The sequence below is a fragment of the Tiliqua scincoides genome, chromosome 5 (assembly GCF_035046505.1).
Source record: "Tiliqua scincoides isolate rTilSci1 chromosome 5, rTilSci1.hap2, whole genome shotgun sequence".
Taxonomy (NCBI): domain Eukaryota; kingdom Metazoa; phylum Chordata; class Lepidosauria; order Squamata; family Scincidae; genus Tiliqua; species Tiliqua scincoides.
The window spans coordinates 102,544,620-102,556,231 of NC_089825.1; the positions used below are offsets into that span (position 1 = coordinate 102,544,620).

An 11,612-nucleotide genomic window follows, 5' to 3' on the forward strand; every position below is an offset into this window, starting at 1 on the left:
CTCTTCTCAGTTGCGCAGTAGTTTTCTCCTTGGGTTTTCTTTCTCCAGAGACCACAACAGAAGAAATATTTATGAAAGAGGAAGAATTGACTATAAGTGAAATAGCATTGTGTATATTATGTCTGAAGCACTATATTAGCTGACAGTGGGATAAATACACATAATTCAGTGCTCTCAACCAGTGGCATAGCTAATGATCGTGTAGCTCAAGCTCAAAATGATGCCCAGGAAGTGATGTCACAAATGGAAGTGACGTCACATCCGGTCTTTTTAAAAAGTGAAAATCAGGGGAAAACCTGCCTCCTCCCCAGAAACTCACCACCCACTTGCTCTGCCGCCTCCCCCCAGCCAGTGGCATAGCTGAGGGCTCAATCCTATCCAACTTTCCAGCACCGGTGCAGCTGCAATGCAGCCCTGAGATAAGGGAACAAATGTTTCCATACCTTGAGGAGGCCTTTGTGACTGCCTCCCCACCACAGGATGCAGTGCATGTCCCATTGGCACAGCAGTACTGGCACTAGAGAATTGGATAGGATTGGGCCCTAAGGCATCTATCTGCTACCTGGGGCGAAAGAAGATTTTGTAGCCCTCCTCCCCACCGCACAACAAAATCAAATTTAATTAAGTAAATAAATAAAAAGTGTGCCCCTTATTGGCTAGAGACACTGTGCTGGGGTGAAGAGGGACAGTTCTTCTCCCCCTGCTAAATATAAGAGGAGCACCACTTGAAAGAGCCTCTTTACCCAGTTAGCTGGGGTAACTGTATTATGATACATGGAAATGAGAACTGACATATATTAACACCTTATCAGTTCCATCCTGTATCATAATAACATCTCAATGGCGCTCAGAACAGTCAGTATATCCCAGTTGCACCGAAGGTATTTAATGCAAAGGTTTGCCACAATTCCTTAATGGCTGCCCTATGCCGCATTATGTTTGGAGACAGGGCAATCATCTTAATAGCCAGAGCATGGTTACTAATACACTACAATTCGAAGCCTGGTAGCCTCCTGCATTTAATGCTTTTGGAATTTGATTCTTTCAAATGGGACAAATTGGTAAGGGAAAAAGCCAAAACAATTGGACTTTCACTCAGTTTCCTGGGGCTGTACTCTTATGCAGCAATTTAAAAAATCATAAAACAAAAGTGCTGGACACTGAGTTACAAAACCTCCACGAACTGGCTTTGAGAAGTTGTTCCCCTCTTAACTTTTCCACCCCATCATACCACAATCTCATGCCGTCATATCTCTCCTTTATGACCAACCCAATTGAGTGACGTGCTATTTCTCTAGCAAGATTTACAGCCCAATCCTATGCATGTCTACTCAGAAGTAAGTCCCATTAGAGTTAATGGGGCTTACTCCCAGGAAAGTATGGATAGGATTGGGCTGTTAATCTGCTGCAGTCTATTGTCACAGAGGGGAGGTATAGCAAGATCTCCTATGCAGAACGTATCTGTCCCCTGCAATCAGGGTCAAACCATTTAACATATCTTGTTTTATTGTCCCCGTCATGTTAGTTCCCATTCCATCTATTTGGAACAGTTGATACTTAACATAGATGGGTTTGCTGATTTAGAGAATTTGAAATTTTTCCTCAATGATTGTTCAAATGATATAATGGAGATGGTCTCTAAATTCTTAATGTCCTCCAAGTATACGTAGTCTATCAGCTAAAAGCCCGATCCTGTGATCCGCGCTGTGGCTCTGCGGGGCGGACCACAGTTGCAATCGTGCCGTAAGGCATGTTTGCAGGGCTTACCGCTGGGCTCCTGCCAGAGCTAGCCCAGCTCTGGCCAGCACTGAGCCAGCACACAGCGGGTGTCCGGGTTCCAAGTCTCAGCGGTCTTCCTGACCGCCGGGCTATGGAACGGGAGATGGGGCCGTGGCTGGGGGCATGGAGGAGGCATTCTGGGGAGGGGGAGGCGTGGCCTGGGGCATGGGGGAGGCATGTCAGGGAAGGAGGAGAGGTGGGTCCATGGAGCTGAGCTCCGCAGAATCCAAGGCGCTCGGGCAGGGCTGCTCACCCTTCATGAGCACCTTTACTTTAGTGGCAACTAAAAGGTCACCACTAAAGTGAGTAGCCTCATTGAGGGGCTGCTTCCCTTACTCGGGGAAAGGGGACACACATCCCTTCTCCTGAGGAGCCTCCCGTGGTAGTGCGGGAGGCACAGAATCCAGTGGGAGCCCTCCGTGGAGATGCCGGGTCCCGGAGCTCCGGGCAGCTCAGGATTGGGCTGTAAGCTGACTGCAGATAATGTTCCGTATCCTACTTTATTTTATCAATTCTATTTTTACCCTACCCTGTGTACCCTCTATGTTTTTGCTTGTAGCTGGCTGCAGCCACATGTATTATGAATGTATGCCAATAAAGGTTATTGAATTGGATTGGAATCAGTCTCATAGGTCGGTTTTCAGTTAAGAAAATCCACTTTTTGTTCCATAAAGCAATTTTCATTTTCTAGTTAATTGGCCATAACTTTTGATAGAATACAGATATTCAAATGAGGTTTGTTCCATTGCATTCTACATTTAAATTTTTCCAATTATATATAACATGATGGTATTATTCGTAGATACCAATTTTTTTTTCACAATTTTTGGCCATTAGTGTCAAACTCAGCTTGTTGCCCAGTGCAACTGCTTCCCCCTGCACCCCTCTTAGCTATGCCACTGCTCTCAACAGAGAAAGTCTCTTGCAAATGAACTCAGTAACAGAACTGGATTGAATGATGTAGTACACAACCACATCCTTTCCTTCCCACCCATGCACATGAGACAGAATGATGTGCTTGTATCTCAAATGCATGCCTTTTCACAAACACTACTGATTGAACCATGACCCAAGTCAAAATGCAACATTATTTCCTCTTGGAATGCCCCCTTGTGAATAACTAAATAATCATACCTTATTTCTGTTTGAAGCAAAAGTTGAAAGAATTCATCCTCTTCCAATATATGCCACTATGATCCAGAGCTTGGTTTTAAAAAACTATGGTGATTTGCTTTATTTTATTTTATTTTTCTCAGCAAGATGAGAGTAAAACAACTTTAGCATGGTTTTTCCCCCCTTCCACAAGGAAATTTGGAAAAATGAAATTCAAACATTTCATTGGCCGTTTTCATAAACTGAGGAGAACTAAATTCATTTTAACAATTTTTTTTTTAAAAAAAATATTACATCCCCTGCATTCCAGTAAGACATATATTTTGTCTGTGAATTGATTAGTATGTGCTTTCCTTAAAAAATTATCCTGTGATGACAGGATGACTTTCTTGGTGCAAATAAAGCATCCCTGCTGTGTATGAGAACTGTATGGGAGAAAAGAAAGCGAAAGGTGAAACAAATCCTTCATCTTCTTAGAAGTTTTGTACCTAAAATATGAGGTGGAAAAACACCTAACTTGACAATGAATCGTCTGAAGTGCATGTTCTTGTCAAGAGGTGGGGGAGTGTTTTGGGGCATGATCCGTAGAGGTTAAGATGCTACAGATAATTAGTTCATTGTTTGATTCAACACAAAATGACTCAAAATTATCCATGAGTTGAGTTGCAACGGCATACTATGATTCCTGATTCGACCCATGACTCAGCCCAGTGCTTGGAGCACTGCCCTGATATTTTCTTACATGATATTTAAATAAAATGCACCTGGTTTCTTTTTTTCTTTTCTTTCTGAAATGCATGCACATTAAAACAGTTTTCAAGAACGGTAGCCTCTCATTGATTGCATATTGACTACAGTAGTAGTTATTGCTTGTTATTGCTGTTATTGCAATCTGTTATTGCTTGTATCTCAAGCAAGGTGTTCATTAATTAAGTTCAAACATATTACAAATGTCCACACTTCAGTGTGGTTGCCTGTTTCCATTATTCTGGAAAAGGTTGTCAGTAACGGACCTGGCCCCATGCCACCCGCGGGTGCACCCCAGCATTGCATCATGCCACCCTCTCCCACATAACGCCGCATCCCCCCCCCGGATACTCACCAAAGCTCATGGAGCCTCAAGCAACACTCCACAGCACTCGAAAAGACTTCTGAAGCTTCTGGCATGATTTTAAGCTATACTTCCGGTTTCCCGACAAAATTGGAAGTCCTGATTAAGATCATGCCAGAAACCTCCGAATGCTTTTCACGTGCTTCGGAGCACCACAAGGGGCCTCGCCTGCCTGAGGAACGGCTTGGAAGGACAGACGGAGGTGGCACGGTGGGCAGCAGCAGCAGCAGTGGGGACACAGTAAGTGTGGTACCTGGAGATTTTGCCCCCCTACCTCCACCCCATGCCCACCACTGAAGGTTATTGCTTGGGTTCTATGATAACTTAAAGTAACACTGTAATAAATAGAAATTTCTATTTATTAATGAGGACAATCAGTAATAATTTTCTTCTTACATTTGAGACTATGAAATACTCCCTCTTGTAAAATAACTTTTCAACAAAAAGACTTTAGATCAGTGTTTCTCAAACTGTGGGTCGGGACCCACTAGGTGGGTCATGAGCCAATTTCAGGTGGGTCCCCATTCATTTCAATATTTTATTTTTAATATATTAGAATTGATGCTACCCTGGGATGTGACTGCATTTGGGGATATGTTACAGGCCTGTACTTTTAACAAGCTACTATGTATATTGTTTTAACAATGATAGTCAATGGGACTTACTCCTGGGTAAGTGTGGGTAGGATTGTATCCTAGAATTGTTAAAAACTTTCCTGCTTGATCATGTCACTTCTGGTCATGACATCACTTCTGGTGGGTTCTGACAGATTTTGATTCTAAAAAGTGGGTCCCGGTGCTAAATGTATGAGAACCACTGCTTTAGACGATAAAGGGGCTCAATTCAGTTAAAATTAGTTGTCTTATCAAAGCAATGGGACAAATTATTTTTAACAAACTTGCTATCAATGGGACTATGCTTCCATTGGGACTGCACCATGATTCATTTAAGCTGGATCAGAGCCAATCAAGTTAAAATCTACTGAGGCAAACATGTCCCAGAGCATACATAAGTTTTCTCTGCTAGTGGAAGAGTTGGGATGTTTTGGAAGTGGTATCTATATTCTCATTAAGGATTGGCATCCAGACACTAAATTGAAGTTTATCTTACGAGAGTAGGTCACGACAAAGGGCTCAATCCTAACTCACTTTTCAGCACCGGCATAAGGGCAATGCAGCTCCCCTTACTTTGAAGAGGACTTCATGAGTGCCACCCAACTGTGGGATGCAGCACACGTCCCAATGGCACCGCTATGCCAGCGTTGGAAAGTTGGTTAGGATTTGGGCCAAAGTCCCATTTTAATGAATGAGAATTCAGTTAGTCTTAAGTCATTGGTCTCATTGATTTCAGCGATGTTTAGCCCAGATTCTTTATTTTGGGTTCCAGCAACTTATCTCATTCCAAGAACATACACCATTATGTCTGACTTCCTTTTTGACTGCTGTAAAACTAAGGAGAAAGTTTTAGTGACTGAGGATAACTCAGAGCCCAATCCTATCCAACTTTCAAGCACTGATGCAGCCGCAGTGCAGCTCCAAGGTAAGGGAGCAAATGTTCTCTTACCTTGAGGAGGCCTTTGTGACTGCCCCAGGACTGCAGGACATAAGAACATCAGAACAGCCCCACTGGATCAGGCCATAGGCCCATCTAGTCCAGCTTCCTGTATCTCACAGCGGCCCACCAAATGCCCCAGGGAGCACACCAGATAACAAGAGACAGAGCACGATCCACTGGCGTGGCTGCATCAGCCCTGGAAGGTTGGACAGGATTGAGCCCTTTGTGGCTGAATTATAATTGGAATCCAGGTCTGCTAGATTCAGGTCCAAACACTACACCACGTTAGTTTCAAGCTGGGATTTCATCCATTTCTCTGGAAATTGCAGCCCAATCCTCCTGCGAGTTCTGCCAGGGTACTATGAGGTGTGCCACCATGGCAGGCCCTCCGTTGGCCTGTGCAGGTGCAAAGCACTTGCCTAGCACTTTCAGCAGCACAGCACAGACAGGCCACTGGAGAGTGTCTGCAGGCAGTGGGTTGAGGATTGGGGCAAATCTTGGGCAGCATGAGAGTGGATCATGGCGGGACTGGTGTCTACCATATCCCAACCTCCAGCCAGTTCAGACATGTCCCTGGAAAACCCCTCAGAGTGGTACCATTTACCATTCTGGCACAGAACTGAGGACACCTATCAGAGACCATTAAGTCGCTGGGAAGGCAAATAAAGCTCCCCCCACCTTACGTCTCCTCGCCAGTCTGATCCCTAATCAGAATTCAGAATGCAAAGGAGGCTGAGCCAGCAGTCCACACCATGTGAGCAGTGGCCCAAGTTAGGATGGGGCCATTAGCAATGTCTCTGTTTCTTAGGACAGAGTCCATAATCTGGAACCGGTTTTAAAACGTTTCTTGCATTCTCATCTAAGTGGAATCAGTGGCGTTGCTGTGGAATTTATGATTCAGTTTAGAGACATCACAGACAGGTCTGCGTGCATTTCTGCAAAATGAAACCATCATCAACATGTCTGTGCTGTTTGCAGCTAACAGCTTTCAATTACTGCTAACTTCCTGCATTGATGGGATGGAAGTGGTTAGGGTACCTCAAAAGTATAATGGTTATATACTCACTCCTTTTACAAAATGTTTGGTCGTAAAATATGTTGTAGAAGACCAGATACACCCACACAACAAGATATTCCATTTATAATAAATTACTCCAGTGGTTCCCAAACGTTTTAGCATGGGGACCTACTTTATAAACTGACACGCTATCAGGACCCACCTTGGTTTATGAGACTAAAAAAGTGTCACTTTTACTAGCCACTCAAGTCTCTGTTTTCATTGTTTTTATTATGGTGGGGGAACCACTTCTGGAGCATTTGTTGAGGTTCATCAGAACCATTCTGATGTGATCCCCTTTTCCTGGTCCTTGACAAGAGCTATGGCACATTTGTCTACTCATGAGTAAACACACACATGTGACTCCATTTCACTTTCTATAGGGCCTAATAAGTATTTCCTTAGCTTATAGAGGGGGACTTGGGGAGGGAGGAGTGTTTCTCTTTGGGGGATATGTTCATTGGATTGGAGCCAATCTGGTGGCATTGCATTCCACTTGGCCTAACGTTGGAAGTGGACTGAGGCACGTTTGCCTACTCCTGAGTAAACACACATTGCAGCTCAGTTTCCATTTCCATTGGACCCATTGGATTCCACCTCCTTCTTCTCAGAGCTGCAGTCGGTTTATTTCTGGGTTTACTTTTCCTGGGGACCACAAAGAAGAAGAAAAAAAAATAATAGTTATATATAATTCAATGATCTCAACAGAGAAGAAAACTCTTAAAAATGGACTTCTTTCAGAAACAGAGAATAAAACAGCTAATATAATGCTGTTTTACAAATCAACGGTAAGGCCACACCTGGAGTATTGTGTCCAATTCTGGTCACCACATCTCAAAAATGGTATCGTGGAAATGGAAAAGGTGCAGAAGAGAGCAACCAAAATGATTACTGGGCTGGGACACCTCCCTTAAAGAGAAAGGCTACAGTGTCTGGGACTCTTTAGTCCAGAAAGAGGGCACCTGAGAGTGACTGAAACATACAAAATTATGCAAGGGAAGGATGGATTGGATAGAGAGATGCTCCTTCTTTTCCCTCTCACACAACACCAGAACTAGGGGAGATCCACTAAAATTGAGTGTTGGGAGAATTAGGACAGACAAAAGAAAATATTTCTTTACCCAGCGTGTATTTAGTCTATGGAACTCCTTGCCACATGAAGTGGTGATGACATCTTACCTAGATGCCTTTAAGAAGGGATTGGACAAGTTTCTGGGGGAAAAGTCCATCATGGGTTACAAGTCATGATAGGTGTGTGCAAGCTCCAGGCTTTAGAAGTAGGCTGCCTCAGAATGCCAGACGCAGGGGAGGACACCAGGAGGCAGGTTGCTGTCTTGTGTACTCCCTGAAGCATTTGGTGACAGCGGCATCACTAGGGGGCTGCAGGTGGTGTGGGTGGTGCAGGCCACACTGGGTGATGCGCAAGGGAGGGTTATGCACACTGGGAGTGACGCACTAAATTCACAGTGGTTAGGAATAATACCATCATGTTATATACCATTGGATGTGGAATTTTCAGCAGAATGGAGTGAAGAACAGCAGAGTGAAATATCTCCTTTCTATCAAATGTTATGGCCAAAAAAACAAAAACAAAAATGCATGGAGCCCTATGGAAAGTGAAACTGAGCCATACTATGTGTTTACTCATGAGTAGGCAAACTTGTCTTAGTCCATCAGAAAAGACAGGCTGAGAGGAATCCAACGACACTGGAATGGTCCTGATCTAATTAATGTGTAATTAATGTGTAAGGCCACACCTGGAGTATTGTGTCCAGTTCTGGTCGCCACATCTCAAAAAAGACATAGTGGAAATGGAAAAGGTGCAAAAGAGAGCGACTAAGATGATTACGGGGCTGGGGCACCTTCCTTATGAGGAACGGCTACGGTGTTTGGGCCTCTTCAGCCTAGAAAAGAGACGCCTGAGGGGGGACTTGATTGTGACATACAAAATTATGCATGGGAAGGATAAAGTGGATAGAGAGATGCTCTTTACACTCTCACATAACACCAGAACCAGGGGACATCCACTAAAATTGAGTGTTGGGAGAGTTAGAACAGACAAAAGAAAATGTTTCTTTATTCAGCCTGTGGTTGGTCTGTGGAACTCCTTGCCACAGGATGCAGTGAAGACATCTGGCCTGGATGCCTTTAAAAGGAGATTGGACAAGTTTCTGGAGGAAAAATCCATTATGGGTTACAAACCATGATGTGTATGTGCAACCTCCTGATTTTAGAAATGGGCTATGTCAGAAGGCCAGATGCAAGGGAGGGCATCAGGATACAGGTCTCTTGTTGTCTGGTGTGCTCCCTGGGGCATTTGGTGGGCCGCTGTGAGATACAGGAAGCTGGACTAGATGGGCCTATGGCCTGATCCAGTGGGGCTGTTCTTGTGTTCTTATAATGTAGATCCCCAAAAACACCAAAGAAGGAGGTCCCTCCCTCCAAGCTGGCGAATGTATTGAGCCCTATGGAAAGCAAAACTAAGCCAAATGTCGTGTTTACTCATGAGTAAGCAAACATGCCTTGGCTTGTGGTCAGGCCAGGCAAAGGGGAATGTGAGGCCATCACAATGGCATCCCATCAAAGTGGATCCCAGTGCTAAAAGTTTGAGAACTGCCGCAATAAGGTGTTAGTAAGTTGACATTCGGTGTGTGTGTGTGTGTGTGTGTGTGTGTGTGTGTGTGTGTGTGTGTGTGTGACACCACTACTGACCAAAATCAAGTCAGTTTGTAAAAATCATGTGATATATCAATCCATGCATAATTTCATGCAGAATGCAATGAAACAAATCACATAGAAATATCTTTGTTCTATCAAAAGAACAGTCAAAAAACCAGTGGGGGTGCGGGCGATGGTACATCACCACGCCCACCACCTGGGGTGTTGCCTTTCGCACTGCATGGGGTGATGCGCTGGCCTCCTGCACCAGGTGACATGAACCCTAGTGTCGCCAATGTTTGGTGGGCTGCTGTGAGATACAGGCAGCAGGACTAGATGGGCCTTTGGCCTGATCCAGCATGGCTCTTCTTATATTTTTATGACCCAATGATGGGTCTTGACCCACAGTTTGGGAAACAAACTTAGAATCAAGGGTGAAGACCCCTGATCTAACTGGAATTACATCAGACAGATCTGCATGTGTTTCTCCAAAACAAAACCATGGTTACATTGCCAGTGAATTTCTGCAACACAAAACCATTATCAAGGTGCCAGTGTTGTTTGGAGCTAACATCTTATGATTACTAACAACATGATGGGAAGGAAGAGGTGAAGGTACCCCAAAATAATACAGCTGATTCTAAAAAACAAAAAATGTTATGTCATAAATTGTTTTGTAAAAGATTGGATATGCCCGCACAACAACACCTTCCATTTATAATAATAGCATAAATGTATATACATTATTCTGAAAATATTTTTTATACTACAGTACTTAGATGAGGTCTTCCGATTTTCATTTTTCTCCCGCAGTCACATTGTGACTACTGTCCAGTACAATGAATCTAAGAAGAATTTTTTTAAAAGATGACTATCAGCACTGGGCTTGCTCAAAATCTGAGTTTTGTATTGATTGTTGAGCATCAACTAATTGAACAACAAGAATACTGACTAGAAAAAAGACACTGAGGGCAGTAGTGTAGCTGGGGGGAGACAGTAAGTTCTATAAGCAACACAAACCACTATGTAAGCGCCCCATTCCACTCACCAGCAGAGACATTCCGGACAGCGATGGCAACACACCTGCAGTACTTACAGTTTTGCCCCCCCAGTTACGCTACTGACTAAGGGTGATATATTCTTATGCATCACAATATTTATGCATCACAATTTCTTCATTATCAGATGTTTCAGTCCAGATTTCACATCTTGGTTTCTCAATGTATAGATTAAAGGATTTACCGTGGGTATTACTACGCCATTAACGACTGAAAGAATTTTGTCACTATCCTGGCTGACTTTTGATTGAGGTTTGATGTAGGTGACTATACAGTTTCCGAAGAACACGGCTACCACAGCCAGGTGAGATCCACCGGTAGAAAAGGCTTTCCATCTGCCACCAGCTGAGTGGATTCTCAGAATGGCCACAATGATGCGTAAATAGGAAAAGAGAATGAAGCAGAAGGGAAAGAGGACTATGGCAGTACTGTTAAGAAACATGGTCAGCTGACTCCTAGCCATGTTTGAACAGATCAACTTCATGAAGGCCGTGAGCTCACAAGAGATCTGATTTATCTCATTATGTCCACAGATGTGGAATTGGTTTGCAAGCCAGGGAACTATAGCAAGTAAGAAGGCCAAAAGCCATGTCCCCAAAGCCAAGAGGATGCAAACTCTCCAGTTCATGACAATGGTATAATGTAGTGGATTGGAGATGGCAACATACCGGTCATAAGCCATGACTGCCAGGAGGAAACATTCAGTGGATCCAAAGTATATACCGGCATACATTTGAGTGTAACACCTAGCAAAAGACATGACAGGCCTGTCCACCAAACAGTTGGCAATGGCTTGTGGAACAGAAGTTGTACAGAGACAGATATCAATGATGGATAGGTTGCAAAGGAAAAAGTACATGGGATTGTGGAGCCGGGGCTCAGATATGACCACCAAAGTAATTAGTCCATTTGCAACCATAGTCACCAAATACATGATGGTTATGAAAACCGCTAGCGCCATCCTTGTTTTTGGTCGGCCAGAAAATCCAATGAGGATAAATTTAGTTATTTCTGTCTCATTCATCTCTTCTGAGAACTGCAGTCGGTTGATCTCTGGGTTTCCTTTCCAGGGAGACCAAAAAGAAGTAGAAAAAATAGTTAGGGATAATGCAGTGATCTCAACAGAGTAGAAAACAGTTAAAAATGGACTTCTTTCAGTAATAGAATTGGAGAAAAGGATGCAGTATGCAACCACATCATAAGAACATAACAACAGCCCCGCTGGATCAGGCCATAGGCCCATCTAGTCCAGCTTCCTGTATCTCACAGCGGCCCCACCAAA

At 43.7% G+C, this 11,612-nt stretch overlaps 1 protein-coding gene across 1 annotated transcript; it reads right to left on the bottom strand.

Moving 5' to 3' along the window:
- Positions 1–10,436: 10,436 nt before the first annotated feature.
- Positions 10,437–11,291, bottom strand: LOC136652713 (olfactory receptor 13H1-like). Its single transcript, XM_066629634.1, has one exon. It carries the CDS (start codon positions 11,289–11,291, stop codon positions 10,437–10,439), a length of 855 nt encoding a protein of 284 aa, XP_066485731.1.
- Between the last annotated feature and the right edge of the window lie 321 nt (positions 11,292–11,612).

Coding starts and splice junctions, on each gene's coding strand:
- LOC136652713 (XM_066629634.1), bottom strand. CDS start 11,291: ATGGCGCTAGCGGTTTTCATAACCATCATGTATTTGGTGACTATGGTT.